Source organism: Heterodontus francisci, chromosome 9 (assembly GCF_036365525.1).
Source record: "Heterodontus francisci isolate sHetFra1 chromosome 9, sHetFra1.hap1, whole genome shotgun sequence".
Classification (NCBI taxonomy): domain Eukaryota; kingdom Metazoa; phylum Chordata; class Chondrichthyes; order Heterodontiformes; family Heterodontidae; genus Heterodontus; species Heterodontus francisci.
Window position 1 is genome coordinate 22,530,926 of NC_090379.1, and position 16,025 is coordinate 22,546,950.

Here is a 16,025-nt window from a genome sequence, read left to right on the forward strand (position 1 = left end):
GCTCATTTCTTTGCCTTATAATTGGAAAGTTGTGAACAAGCGTTCACAAAGGGGGAGCTCAAAACAGTGTGTATTTAAAATTAAACCCTGTTACAATAAGACCAGGTGGCGATAGTAACAGACCCCCAGACACCTTTCACACCTGGTTGTAACAAAAATTGGGTGCTAGTGCCCAGATTGCTACCCACAGACAAACGAGTGAAAATCGCAGCGGGAGACCAAATTGTTCCCAATCAAAAAGAGCAAATCAATACAGGCTTTTTTTTGGTTGTATACCAACGTGTCTGCAACTGAAGCGAGTAGCTCTCCAAGCCAGGGTAAAGTAACTTGGGATAAGTTGAAAGCACTGTCTATGGAGGAGTTGAGAAAAATGGCTGAGCAATGTGGGATCACGGTACGTGGCAAGGCTAGGAGGTCTGAACTCCTCAGGCTCATGGCCAGCTATTTTTCCCTTGAATCTGACGAACCAGAAGCAGTGTTAGAAGCAGACCCAGACAGAGTACTGCTAACAAAGATACAATTGGAACAAAAGAAACTTGAGTTAGAAGACAAGGAAAGAGAAAGAGGGAGAGAGGGCCATCCAAAAGGAACGTGAAGAAAATGAAAGGCAGGAGAGAGAGAGAGAGAAAGACAGGAGAAGGAAGGAGAGAGAGAGAGAGAATATTTCAGCAAGAATGCGAGCAACGAGAGTTGAAGCAGCTTTACGGGGTGACAGAGTAACCCTAGTGAAAGCTTGGCCAATATGTATGATCAGAATTCAGGACTGGGTACAAGGTTACTAAAACTTGCCCAACTAATTCCAGAATTCAATGAGGAAGATGTGGAAGTGTTTCTCGTGTCCTTCGTGAAGCTGGCAAGGCAGTTGAAATGGCCAGCTGAAACCTGGTCTCTTACTGCAAAGCAAACTAACTGGAAAAGCCCATGAGGTCTGTACCTTGCTGCCAGATGAGAGTTCATCAAACTATGAACTGACCAAAAATGCTATCCTCGGGGCATATAAATTAGTACCCAAAGCCTACCGCCAGAAGTTTAGAACCCTCAAAAAGCAAGCCAATCAAACCTATCTTGAATAAAAACAAGAAATGCTGGAAATGCTGAGCAGGTCTGGCAGCATCTGTGGAGAGAGAAGCAGAGTTAACGTTTCAGGTTAGTGACCCTTCATCAGAACTGGCAAATGTTAGAAATGTGATAGGTTTAAGCAAATAAAGCGGGGGTGGGGCAAGAGATAACAAAAGACAAGGTGTTGATAGGACAGAGGGTCACTGAGAATAACTGACCAGAAGGTCATGGAGCAAAGGCAAATGGTATGTTCATGGTGTGTTGAAAGACAGAGTGTTGGTGCAGAGAGGGTGTTAATTGACAGAAAAATAAACAGCCCTGGCCCAAAGCACAAACATGGAAAAAAACAGTGGGTAGGCACATGATAAAAAAAAATGAATGATGAAACTAACATAAAATAAACAAATTAAAAATAATAAATCATAAAAAAGAAAAAATAACTAACAAAACGGGGGGAGGGGGAGTGGTGTCCGTCATGCTCTGAAATTATTGAACTCAATGTTCAATCTGGCAGGCTGTAGTGTGCCTAATCGGTAACTTATCTGGAGTTTGAAAGAAGTAAACAGCTGGCTTTTGACCAGTGGCTGAGGGCTTTAAAAATACAACTCAGCTATGTGACTCTCAGAGAAGTACTCCTGTTAGAGGAATTTAAAAACTCTCTCCCATTCTCAATAAAATCTCATGTGAGGAGCAGAGGGTTCAGGGGGTCCGGCATGTGGCCGTTCTGGCCGATGAGTTGCTTTAATTTATAAGTCTGTTTCCCAGGGGAGAACCTTTCCTAATCACCCCCAGAAATCTGAAAAGCACCAAGGGTGGGAAGGTGATATCTGCCCAGGCAGTCCTGGAAGTGAAAGGAAAGCAGGAGACATGGGGCCCTCCTCCAGCCGAAAGGGAAGGTGCTGTGAGCAAGAGTGAGACCCAGAGACCTGTTTGCTTCCATTGTAATAAGACAGGGCATTTAAAAGCTGACTACTGGAAACTAAAGGGGAAACCAGTAAGGTTAATCAGGGTACAACGGCTCAGTGAAGCCGAGGGCCTGATGGAAAACATGGAACGGGCTGTGGCTTGGACTACAGTAAGGGTGCAACCCAGGAAGCTTACGGCCAGTGCAGGAAAAGTTAATAGGATTCTTGAAGGTTATCAGGGTTTTGTATCTGAAGGAATGTAACCCCATATCCCTCGAGTGGGGCAAGAGAGCCCATATTGATTCTCAGGGACACGGGCCACCAGATCCCTTTTACTGGGAAAAGGCTGACCTTTCCCCCAGAGAGTGCAGTGAACACCACAATGTTGGTGAATGGTATTGGAGGGCAGTGTATGCCTGTACCTGTACACTGGGTGCACCTGAAGTGCGACCTAATTTTGGGACCGGTGACTGTAGGGATTGTCCCTAGTTTGCCTGTGGACGGGGTTGACCTGATCCTAGGTAATGATCTGGTAGGGGTGAAGGTGGTAGCCCCTCCAGTCGTGAATGAAAGACCGCAGGAGGTCAGAGAGACAGGGCAGTGGCAGGAGACAGTCCCCTGCAGAGTTCCTGACTGTATAGTGGGTCAGGCCATGATCAAACCAGCTCCCCCAGAGGAGACTGCATTGACACTGCAGGCAAATGACCATGAGGTCTGCCTGTTGGAGACTTCCTTTGGAAAGTTAGGAGACCCAGGGAATGAATTAAATGGATTTTCCCTAGTTGAGGCTCAGCGAGCCGACCCAGTGTTAGAGTTAGCACAGGCTGCCCAGTCTGAAAGTGAAGCAGAGGGAGTCCATGACTGCTACTTTTTAAAGAATGAGGTACTGATGAGGAAATGGAGTTCTCTCAGATCTGAGGGCAAGGAGTGGACAATAGTTCACCAGTTAGTGGTGCCACAGAGGTACCGGGGAGAAATATTAAGGGCCCACGTGAATACAGTGGCTGTACCTGCTGGTGTACGCAAGACCAAAGCCCGCATAAGACAGCAGTTTGACTGGCCAAAACTCCACAAGGATGTGATGGAGTACTGCAGGAGTTTCCACATGTACCAGGTTGAGGGGAAACTCCAACCTACAGTGAAACCTGCACCCCCAAGTCCTGTACTGGTGTTTGGAGGACTCTCCAGCAGAGGGCTGGTGAGAACTGTAAGGGACCCCTGCCGAGAACAAACGGGGACAGGCAGGCACGTGGCTGGCAAAAGTTTAGAAAGAGAAGGGGAAAAAGTGACCCAGAGGGCAGGTTAAAGGAACTCCGGGAAGAATCCCGGATGAAAACTCCTACCGTCCAGTCAACCAACCCAGAAAAATGTGAAAGTGTTAGACCCCACATCCTCCTATGTAAATGTAGACTCTAGAAGCACCCCACCAGAGTTGCTAACAGCATTTACAGGAACTTGCAGTGACAAAGAGAGACCTCTAAGGGCAGAGAAACCATGAGGGTGATGCCTCACCTGTCACGGGAGAATGCAGTTAAGTTTACACAATTACCTGCAAGTAGGAGTGTCCCAGGGAACAAAGGGGAGAGCAGCAGAGACTCCTCCCCCACAGTCAGAGGAAAAGGGAACCACCCATCTTCCGAAGCTAAAAGTCTTTGCATGAATCAGGGATTTCAGGATTGACCACCACCCCCCCCCCCCTCCCCACCAACTCTCCTGAGGAGAAGAAAAGGAAAATTAAAGCAGCCCTGGCATCCAGAACAGACCATTTTTAATGAGCTTCAAGATTGTTGAATGAATGAGGGAAATGCATGTTTTTTTTCTGTATCTGATATTTCTCTCAAACTCTGTAATGAAATGCACCATTTTCTTCAGATTGCATTTAATTCCCTTGGGTATGGAGTTGTTAGGCAGACCCCTCACCTGCCAAGACTGAGGCGCACATTATTTCGTCACATGAACAAAAACTTAACATTGCAAGCCCTGACTGGAAGGACATTTGCATCGTACCAGACAATGTTGAAACAATGGGGACCCAGCAGTTGCTTCCCCAATACACAGAAGTAGAAAGTAAAAGCAGTTTTAGTCACATGACTAGCTGGCTGGAGTTCTTGAATTCGCACATCCAACAAAGGATTTGAACTCCAAACACCGTGTGCTCATGGACTGAGAACATCTCCTCTCCTGTTTGCCTGCCTTCATCTCTTCCCATGGAACTGAATCTTGTGAAAATACGTGAAACTCAAAGACAGAAAAGTTTCCTACTTGAACAAGGTTTTAAGAAGACTATTGGGCCCTAACGAAACGCAAGACCATATCTTCAATCAATGACTACAGCGAGCTCAAAAACCAGTAACAAGATATTGCCTCAAACTGTTCTACTTGTCTTTTCTTCTCTTTTCTGTCCCTATCTGCATGCTTATATCTAATGTGCATGCTAGCGTGGGAGCGTCATTTATCCGTAGGTGTGAACCATATTAAAGTTTAAGGTTTAATAAATTTCATCTTCTTTAAACTAAAGAAAGCCTGTTTGTGCTCATTTCTTTGCCTTGTGATTGGAAAATTGTGAACAAGCATTCACAAAGGGGGAGCTCAAAACAGAGTGTGTTTAAAATTAATTAAAATTAAAATTAAGCCTGTTGCAATAAGACCAGGTCATCACTCCTGCAGTGATGTCCTGGAGCTGAGATGATTGACCTCCAACAACTACAACCATCTTCCTTTGCACTACATACGACTCCAACCAGTGGAGAGTTTTCCCCCTGATTCCCATTGACTTCAGTTTTGCTAGGGCTCCTTGATGCCATACTTAGTCAAAAGCTGCCTTGATGTCAAGGGCAGTCACACTCATCTCACCTTTTGAATACAGCTCTTTTGTCCATGTTTGAACCAAGGCTGTAATGAGGTCAGGAGCTGAGCAGGTTATTGCTAAGCAAGTGTCACTTGAGAGCACTATCGACAATACCTTCCATCACTTTACTGATGATTGAGAGTAGACTGATAGATCCATGATTGGCCGGGTTGGATTTGTCCTCTTGTGTACAGGACATATCGGGCAATTTTCCACATTGCCGGGTAGATGCCAGTGTTGTAGCTGGACTGGAACAGCTTGGCTAAAGTTGCGCAAGTTCTGGAGCACAGGTGACTGAACACCTAGAAAAATTTCAGTTAATCAGGGACAGCCAGCATGGATTCATGACGGGAAGGTCATGCCTGACAAATCTCATTGAATTTTTTGAAGAGGTGACTAAGGTAGTGGACAGGGGAGTGTCTATGGGTGTTATTTATATGGACTTCCAGAAGACATTTGATAAAGTCCCACATAAGAGACTGTTAACTAAGGTAGAAGCCCATGGAATTGAGGGCAAATTATTGACATGGTTAAGATGTTGGTTGAGTGGTAGGCGACAGAGAGTGGGGATAATGGGTAAGTACTCAGATTGACAGGATGTGACTGGTGGTGTCCCGCAGGGATCTGTGTTGGGGCCTCAATTATTCACATTATTCATTAACGACTTGGATAATGGAATAGTAAGTCATATATCCAAATTTGCTGATGATACAAAGTTAAGCGGCATTGTAGACAGTCTAGATGATAGCATAAAATTGCAAAGAGATATTGACAGACTAGGCGAGTGGGCAAAACTGTGGCAGATGGATTTCAATGCAGGCAAGTGTGAGGTTATTCATTTTGGACCAAAAAAGGATAGAGCAGGGTACTTTCTAAATGGGAAGAGGTTAAGTACAGTGGATGTCCAAAGAGACTTGGGGGTTCAGGTGCACAGATCTTTAAAATGCCAGGAGCAAGTGCAGAAAATAATCAAAAAGGCTAATGGACTGCTAGCCTTTGTATCTAGAGGATTGGAGTATAAAGCCACAGGTTATGCTGCAGCTATACAAACCCCTGGTTAGACCCCACTTGGAGTACTGTGAGCAGTTCTGGGCACCACACTTTAGGAAGGATATATTGGCCTTGGAGGGAGTGCAACGGAGGTTTACAAGAATGATACCTGGACTACAGGGGTTAAGTTGGATGGGCAATAAATGCTGGCATAACCAGTGACGTCCACATCCCATGAATGAATAAAAAAAGTTACAAGGAGAGATGACACAAATTAGGCCTGTTTTCGCTAGGATTTAGAAGGTTAAGGGGTGATCTGATTGAAGTCTTCAAGATATTAACAGGAAAAGACAGGCTAGATAAAGATAAACTATTTCCACTGGTTGGAGATTCTAAAACTAGGGGACATAGTCTAAAAGTTAGGACCAGACCGTTCAGGAGAGATGTTAGGAAACACTTCTTCACACAAAGGGTGGTAGAGGTTTGGAGCTCTCTCCCACAAACAGCAGTTGAAGCTAGAACAGTTGTTAATTTTAAATCTGAGATAGATTTTTGTTAAGCAAAGATATTAAGGGATATGTGCCAAAGGCAGGTATATGGAGTTAGGCCGCGGATCAGCCATGATCTTGTTGAATGGCGGGACAGGTTCGAGGGGCTGAATGGCCTACTCTTGTTCCTATGTACTATTGCTGGAATGTTGTCAAGGCCCATAGCCTTTGCAGTATCCAGTGCCTTCGATCGTTTCTTGATATCACGTAGAGTGAATCGAATTGGCTGAAGACTGGCATCTGTGATGCTGGGGACTTTAGGAGGAGGCCAAGATGGATCATCTACTTGGTACTTCTGGCTGAAGATGGTTGCAAATGCTTCAACCTTATCTTTTACACTGATATGCTAGGCTCTCCAATCATTGAGGATGGGGATATTTGTAGAGGCTTTCATAAGTTTAAGAACCTATTAAATATCTTTGCCCTTTGCTGTTTTAGTAGAAATAGCCCCAGTATCTCAAGACTCTCCACATAATCATAATTTCCCACCTCTGGCCTAGTTAATCCTAGTGAATCTGCCTATGTTTTTAATATCATTTTTACAGTGAGGTGCCAGAAACGTGACAGTGCTTTAACTGAGGCCGTAAGACATGAGCCTTGGTTCACAGACAGCAATCTTGCCTTTGTGTTAAGTTGTGGATTTAAGCCCCACAAGTCTTGTGTGTGTAACTTTTGAAGAAGTACAGAATGTTCTTCTGGTGTCCTCATCAATATCATCCTTCAACGAAATCATCTGGTCATTATCTCATTGCTGTTGGTAGGACATTGCAGTGCTTAAGTTGCTGCCATGTTTGTCTACATTACAACAGTGAATACAATTCAAAAAGTATTCAATTGATGTGAAGTGCTTCAGGAGGTTTTGAGGTTGTGAGCGTTGTGTGAGAGATCTTTAATTAGAATTTTTTTAAATTATGAAGGATTTTGATAGGATGAGTAAGGAGAGGCTAAAAAGGGAGAGATTGCACAAACAATCTGCCATTAAAATATTCTGAGCATCTTGCTGTAAAATTCCCTCCTAGGCAGTATGAGGTTCTGGCTTAAATTGTTCCTCCAAAATTATTAGGAATTTGAAAGAAAATTGCATAAATATTTCAAAAGGAAAAATTTGCAAGGCTAAGGGCAAAACGAAGGGGAGTGGAACTAATTGAATAGCTGTTCCCAGGAGCTAACGTAAGCACAATGGGCGAAATGATCTGCTTCTGAGCTTGAGTTCCAGCCATCTGGAAAGTTTTGTTTTGTCCCCAAGTTCTCCTTTGGAGGGCGAGCAGCCCTTTCCTTTTATTGATTCTAGATGAATCGTACCATTTGGTTTTGAAATGCTAGATTTAGACTAATTTGCTCATTTCTAAATGGAGCTTTGCAAATAGACTGGTGGAGTCCATGCTCCAGTGTTATCAGTTGACAGGAAGAAATGTTATGAAATTATTTTATTCTCTAGGTAGTGCTAACAGGAATTAGACTGGTAATCCAGGAGCTCGGACTAACGCTCTAGAGACACAAGTTCAAATTCCACCACGGCAGCTAGTGGAATATAATTCAATCTGGACTAGGAAAACTAGTCTTAGTAATGGTGACCATGAAACTACCAGATTGACATAAAAATCCATCTGGTCCACTAATGTCCTTCAGGGAAGGAAATTTGACTTCCTTACCCTGTCTGGCCTACATGTGACCCCAGACCAATAGCAATGTGATCGTCTCTTAACTGTCATCTGAAATAGCCTAGCATGCCACTCAGTTGTATCAAACCGCTACAGACAAGTTGAATAAGAGTAAAACCAGATCCACCACCCAGCATCGATGTATGCACCAGAAACAATAAAGGCGCACACACCCATACCCAGTTGGCCCTGCAGAGTCCTTCTCACTAACATCTGGGGACTTGTGCCAAAATTGGGGGAGCTGCCCCACAAACCCATCAATCAACAGCCTGACAGTCATACTCACCAAATCATACCTTAGACCCAATGTTACAGATTCCTCCATTACCATTCCTGAGTATTTACTGTCTCACAGGCAGGACAGACTGACCAGACGTGGTGGCACAGTGGTATACAGTCAGGAGGGAGTGGCCCTGGGAGGCCTCAACATTGAATCTGAAGGCCATGAAGTCTCATGGCATCAGGTCAAATATGGACAAGGAAACCTCCTGCGTATCACCCTCTCTCAGCTGAAAAATCAGTGTTCCTCCATGTTGAACACCACTTGGAAGAAGCACTGAGGGCAGCAAGGGCACAGAATGTACACTAGGTGGGGGGGACTTCAATGCCCTCCGTCATTGCTGACCAAGGTGACTGAGTCCCGAAGGACATACCTACCAGCCTGGACATGCGGCAGGCAGTCAGAGAACCAACAAGAGGGAACAACCTACTTGACCTCGTCCTCACCAATTTATCTGTTACAGATGCAAGGTCCTGTCTTCACACTGAGGACACCCTCCATTGTGTTGTGTGGCAATACCACTGTGCTAAATGGGATAGATTCAGAACAAATCTAGCAACTCAAAACTGGACAGCCACGAGGTGCTGTGGACCACCATCAGCAGAATTGTATTTCATCACAATCTGTAGCTTCATGGACCGGCATATCCCTCACTCTACTATTACCTCAAGACAGGGAATCAACACTGGTTCAATGAGGAGTGCAGGAAAGCATGCCAGGAGCAGTACTAGGCATTCCTAAAAAATGAGGTGCTATCCTGGTGAAGCTACAGCACAGGACTGCATGCATGCTAAACAGCAGAAGCAACATGTGATAGACAGATAAGCAATCTTACAAAAAACAGATCAGGTCAAAGCTGTGCAGCACTGCTACATCCAGTCATGAATGGTGGTAGACAATTAAACACTAACTGGAGAAGGCTCTGCAAACATTCCCATCCTTGATGACAGTGGAACCCAGCAAGTTAAAGCAAAAGTCAAGGCTGAAGCATTTGTAACCATTTTCAGCCAGAATTGCTGAGTGGATGATCCATCTTGACGACCTCCTGAGGTCCCCACCGTCACAGATACCAGTCTCCAGCCCATTTGATTGACTCCACGTGATATCAAGAAATGGCTGTGCACTGGATACAGCAAATGCTATAGGCCCTGATACCATCCCAGTTCTAGCACTGAATGCTTATGCCCCAGAACTAGCTGTGCCCCGAACCCAGCTGGTCCAGTACAACTACATCTAGCTGATAATGTGGAAAGTTGCCCAGCTATGTCCTGTCCACAAAAAGGACAAATCAAATCCAGCCAATTACCACCCCACCAGTCTAGGCTCAATCATCAGCAAAGCGATGGAAGGTATCATTAACAGTCGTATTAGGTGGCACTTACTCAGAAGTGACCTGCTTACAGACGCTCAGTTTGGGTTTCCCCAGGGTGGGTCACTTGGCTCCAGACCTCAATACAGCCTTGATCCAAACATTGACAAAAAGAGCTAAATTCCAGAGGTGAGGTGAGAGTCATCAAGGCAGCATTTGAGTGTGGCATCAAGGAGATGCAGCAAAATTGAATTCAGTGGGAATTGGGGAAAATTCTCCACTAGTGGTATCACAAAGGAAGGTGGTTGTGGTTGTTGGAGGCCAATCATCTCAATCCCAGGACATTGCTGCAGGAGTTCCTCAGGGTGATGTCCTAGCCCCAACCATCTTCAGCTGCTTCATCAATGACCTTCCCCTCCGTCATAAGATCAGAAGTGGGGATGTTTGTTGATTGCACAATTGCGACTTCTCAGATACTGAAGCAGTCAGTGCCTGCATGCAGCAAGATCTGGTTAACATTCAGGCTTGGACTAATAGGTGACAAGTAACATTTGCAATGACTATGTCCAGCAAGAGAGAATCTAACTATCTCCTCTTGCCGTTCAACGGCATTGCCATCGCTGAATTATCTACCATCAACATGCTGGGGTTACCATTGACCAGAAACTGAACTGGACCAGCCATATAAATACTGTGGCTGCAAGAGCAGGTCAGAGGCTGGCAATTCTGGGGCATTAACTCACAACCTAGCTCCCCAGAGCCTGGCCATCATCTACACGGCATAAGTTAAGGGCTTGATGTAATTCTGTCAACTTGCCTGAAAGAGCGGCACTGAGCACTCTAAGGGTAGAGGGTGAACAGCCAGCGGTCGTGGTCCATGTAGGTACCAGCAACATAGGTAAAAAGAGGGATGAGGTCTTGCAGGCAGGCTTTAGAGAGCTAGGAAAGAGATTAAGAAGCAGGTCCTCAAAGGTAGTAATCTCTGGCGTACTCCCAGTGCTATGCGCTAGTGAGAATAGAAATATAGCAGATACATGGGAACACCACCACCTGCAAGTTCCCCTCCAAGTCACACACCATCCTGACTTGGAACTATATCGCCGTTCCTTCAATGTCGCTGGGTCAAAATCCTGGAACTCCCTTCCTAACAGCACTGTGGGTATGCCTACCCCAAATGGACTGCAGCGGTTCAAGAAGGCAGCTCACCACCACCTCCTCAAGGGCAATTGGGGATGGGCAATAAATGCTGGCCTGGCCAGTGACACCTACATCCCATGAATGAATAAAAAAAAGTGAATGTGTTGCTGGAGATAATGTGCAGGAGGTAGGGCTTTGGATTCCTGGGGCATTGGGGCTGGCTCTGGGGGAGTAGGAACCTGTCTCGGCTGGACAGGTTGCACCTGAACGAGCCAGGACCAATGTCCTCTGGGACGGTTTACTAGTGCTGTTGGAGAGGGTTCAATCTAGTTTGGCAAGGGGATGGGAACCCGGAGGCAGCATTAGAGAGGAAAAATAATGTGCACAAAGAATTGGGAGAGATAGCGAGCACTAAAGTAAGAAATAGCAAGGTATTAGGTGGGGTCAGAGTAAGACGGAATGCATTAAGGTATAAATTGGGTTTACAGTGCATACATGTGAATGCATGGACTGTGATAGATAAGGTTGGTGAGCTGCAGGCGCAGGTAGCCATGTGTGAGCATGATGTTGTGGTGATAACATTGACCTCGCTCGAAGAAAGGCAGGACTGGGTACTAAATATTCTGGGATACAGGGTACTCAGGAAAAATAGGGATGGAAAGAAAGGAGGAGAGGTGGCAGTATTGATGAAGGAGAATATTACAGTGCTAGAGAGAGAAGGTGTCCCAGAGGAGTCCAGGACAAAATCTATTTGGTTAGAGGTAAGAAACAATTACCAATGTACCAGTACAGGACTGGGTATATGCTCTTGGCCCTCAACGAGTCGGAAGGATATAGAGGAACAAATTTACAAGGAAATTATGGAGAGGTGCAAGAACTATAGAGTAGTTATAATGGGGACTTTTACTATCCCAAACTGTATCAGGATAATAGTGTAAAGGACAGAGAGGAGGTAGTGTGTACAGGAGAATGTTCTACACTTTTCAGGTTTATCTCTCCTGCTGAAACTGACCAGAGGCTGGAACCATGGGGAGATGCAATGGGCGATGCACCTTAATCGTACTCTGCAGTTTACAACTGCAGATTTGGATGTGAGCTTTAGTCCACGAGTGCCCATGAGGCAGTCGTCAAGGCTCAGAGCCTCAATGCGGCCTCGGTCGCCCTTCTGCCGTCACAGCTGGGAGCTGGGAAAGAAGTTCCACCTTGAGCTGGATGGCGACCACGAGCGCAGCGTCAGCCTGGAGGATGCTGACATCGACGAGGCCGTGCAGGCTGTGGGCTGGCCCACTCGCCAGGGTGGCAACCCCCCGCCGGATGCCTTCCCCTCCCCCACCCCCTTTCCCGCTCTCTTCCCTCCACCTCACCCGCTCACCCCCTCCTCCTTGCACCCCCTTCCCTCTCCCTCCATGAAATCGCACAGTTTACTTGTTAGGGCCCCTATTCAGGTATAGAAGTTAACAACCCCACTGCCTTGTGGGCGTCTTGGGAGAGACCAAGGCTAAGGTAGTAAACCCTAATAGAAAATCCGGAGTGGAACCCCTAAGGTGTCACCTTTGGCATGTTTCCAGCAGTTCCTGCAGCCATACCAGTGCCAAACGTCGTGCTCTGCACTCCTTTGGTCCCCACTAGGAAGGCTGAAAGGTGGGTTTTGACGCTTGGGCAACTTACAACCTCCATACATCCGCCCAGGCATGTGCCATGGAGCGGTCACTCCATAGTCGCCTCACAGTGACCAAAACAAAACAGAAGGCAGCAGTTATGGTTTACAAGTCCAGCTCAATTAGCATAGAGATTGGGTGCTACGAGTTGCCTTTGTCGGTGGGAGAGGTCATCGCATCTTACTGGACAGCTACCGCCCGCTTCAAACCAGGCAGCCCCCGGTCAGAAAGGTTCTGTCCCGCCACAGTACGCTTGCTTCAATGGGTACTTGGAGCTGAGGGTCATTGCGTGACAAGTGGACTGTAACACCGGACCAAACAGCATGACAAAAAAAAGGAAAGAAGGTACCAGCCCTTCGTTTTGCAAGCTGGAACGCCAGAACTATGTGTCCTGGCCTTACACAAATCAGCGACTCTCGGAAGACCGCCATCATTAACAACTAGCTCAGTAGACTCAACGTGGACGTTGCAGCACTTCAGGAGACACGCCTCCCTGCGAGCGGATCTCCAAGAGAGCAAGACTTGCACCTTCTACTGGCAGGGTAGGGATCTTGAAGAACCAAGATAACATGGAGTCGGCTTCGCCATCAGAAAACTCTTTGTTCAGCATGATACAGCCACCTTCAAATGGCTCGGAACACATACTGTCCATCCGACTGCTCACCGCCTATGGTCCAGTACACCTACTCAGCATCGATGCTCCAACATTCTGCTCCCCACCTGAAGTTAAAGACCAGTTCTACTAGGAACTCCATAGTATCATTAGTAGCATTCCTAATACTGAACATTTGTTCCTGCTGGGGGACTTTAACGCCGGGGTTGGGGCCGACCATGACTCATGGCCCTCCTGCCTTGGGCGCTATGACATTGGAAGGATGAATGAGAATGTACAGAGACTGCTGGAGTTGTGTACCTATCACAACCTCTGCATCACCAACTCGTTCTTTCATACTAAACCCTGTCAACCAGGTTTCATGGAGGCACCCAAGATCACGTCGTTGGCACCAGCTGGACCTCATCGTCACAAGGCGAGCCTCTATAAAGTGTCCAAATCACACGCAGCTTCCACAGTGTGGACTGTGACATCGACCACTCCCTGGTGTGCAGCAAAGTTAGACTCAAACCAAAGAAGCTGCATCACTCCAAGTAGAAGGGCCGCCCGTGCATCAACACTAACAGAATTTCTCATCCACAGCTGTTACATAAGTTTCTAAATTCACTTGCAAAAGCCCTTCAAAACACTCCTACAGGGGAGACAGAGACCAAGTGGGTACAGAGGAAGTTTACCAGGATGTTGCCTGGTCTGGAGGGCATTGGCTATGAGGAGAGGTTGGAAAAACTCGGATTGTTTTCACTGGAACGACAGAGGTGGAGGGGCGACATGATTGAGGTTTACAAAGTTATGAGCGGCGTGGACAGACTGGATAGTCAGAAGCTTTTTCCCAGGGTGGAAGAGTCAGTTACTAGAGGACATAGGTTTAAGGTGCGAGGGGCAAAGTTTAGAGGGGATGTGCGAGGCAATTTTTGTACACAGAGGGTGGTGAGTGCCTGGAACTTGCTGCCAGGGGAGGTGGTGGAAGCAGATATGATAGCGACGTTTAAGAGACATCTTGACAAATATATGAATAGGAAGGGAATAGAGGGATATGGGCCCCGGAAGTGCAGAAGGTGTTAGTTTCGGCAGGCATCAAGATCGGTGCAGGCTTGGAGGGCCGAATGGCCTGTTCCTGTGCTGTACTGTTCTTTGTTCATATCAGAGACGCCATCTATGACTCAGCAATGACTACCTTTGGCAAACGTGAGAAGCAGAATGCAGACTGGTTTCAGTCTCACTTTGAAGAGCTGGAACCTGTCATAGCCGCTAGGCACATTGCACACAAGAAAGCCCCCAGCGAGTTAACATCCGTAGCACTTAAAGTAGCCAAAAGCGCTGCACAAAGAACAGCCAGGCGCTGTGCAAATGACTACTGGCAACATCTATGCAGTCATATTTAGCTGGCCTCCGACACCGGAAACATCAGTGGAATGTATGATGGCATTACAAGAGCATTTGGGCCAACCATCAAGATGATCACCCCCCTCAAGTTTAAATCTTGGGACACGATTGCTGACCAACGCAATCAAATGGACTGCTGGGTGGAGCACTACCTAGAACTGTACTCCAGGGAAAATGTTGTCACTGATGCAAATGCAGCCCAGTCTCTGCCAGTCATGGATGAGCTGGACGAACAGCCAACAAAATCGGAACTCGGAACAGTAATGCCATTGTGTCTCTAGCCAGTGTGAAAGCCCCTGGAAAGGACGGCATTACCCCTGAAATAATCAAGAGTGCCAAGCCTGCTATACCCTAAGCACTCCACGAACTGCTTTGCCTGTGCTGGGATTAGGGAGCAGTACCACAAGACATGCGCGATGCCAATATCATCACCCTTTAAGAACAAGGGTGACCGCAGTGACTGCAAGAATTGCCGTGGAATCTCCCTGCTCAGCATAGTGGGGAAAGTCTTTGCTCGAGTCGTTTTAAACAGACTCCAGAAGTTGGCTGAGCATGTCTACCCTGAGGCACCGTGCGGCTTTGGAGCAGAGAGATCCACGTGCTGTTCTCCCTTTGCCAGCTGCAGGAGAAATGCCACGAGCAACAGATGCCCCTCTACGTTGCTTTCATAGATCTCACCAAAGCCTTTGACCTCGTCAGCAGATGTGGTCTCTTTCGACTACTAGCAAAGATCAGATGTCCACCAAAGCTACTAAGTAGCATCACCTCATTCCATGACAATATGAAAGGCACAATTCAGCATAGCGGTACCTCATCAGACCCCTTTCCTATCCTGAGTGGCGTGAAACAGGGCTGTGTTCTCGCACCTACACTGGGATTATCTTCTCACTGTTGCTCTCACATGTGTTCAAGTCTTCAGAAGAAGGAATTCTCCTTCGCACAAGATCAGATGGCAGGTTGTTCAACCTTGCCCGTCTTAGAGCGAAGATCAAAATACGGAAGGTCCTCATGAGGGAACTCCTCTATGCTGACGATGCTGCATTAACATCCCACACAGAAGAGTGTCTGCAGAGACTCATCGACAGGATTGCGGCTGCCTGCAACAAATTTGGCCTAACCATTAGCCTCAAGAAAATGCACATCATGGGATAGGGCGTCAGAAATGTTCCATCCATCAATATCGGCGACCACGCTCTGGAAGTGGTTCAAGAGTTCACCTACCTAGGCTTAACTATCACCAGTAACCTGTCTCTCGATGCAGAAATCAACAAGCGCATAGGAAAGGCGTCCGCTGCTATGTCCAGACTGGCCCAGAGGGTATGGGAAAATGGCGCACTGACACGGAACACAAAAGTCCGAGTGTATCAAGCCTGTGTCCTTAGTACCTTGCTCTACGGCAGCGAGGCCTGGACAGCGTATATCAGCCAAGAGCAACGTCTCAACTCATTCCATCTTCGCTGCCTCCGGAGAATCCTTGGCATCAGGTGGCAGGACTGTATCTCCTTTGCAGAAGTCCACGAGGCAACCAACATCCCCAGCATATACATCCTACTGAGCCAGCAGCGCTTGAGGTGGCTTGACCACGTAAGCCACATGGAAGATGGCAGGATCCCCAAGGACACATTGTACAGCGA

At 46.8% G+C, this 16,025-nt stretch overlaps 1 protein-coding gene across 1 annotated transcript in view; it reads left to right on the forward strand.

Moving 5' to 3' along the window:
* Window positions 1-16,025, forward strand: part of ylpm1 (YLP motif containing 1) — a 152,524-nt gene that overhangs the window by 37,949 nt on the left and 98,550 nt on the right. Inside the window, exons 4-5 of the mRNA XM_068038138.1 lie at window positions 3,837-4,024; window positions 11,753-12,011. Coding sequence (XP_067894239.1) covers window positions 3,837-4,024; window positions 11,753-12,011 — 447 coding nt within the window. The remainder of the gene's footprint in view (window positions 1-3,836; window positions 4,025-11,752; window positions 12,012-16,025) is intronic.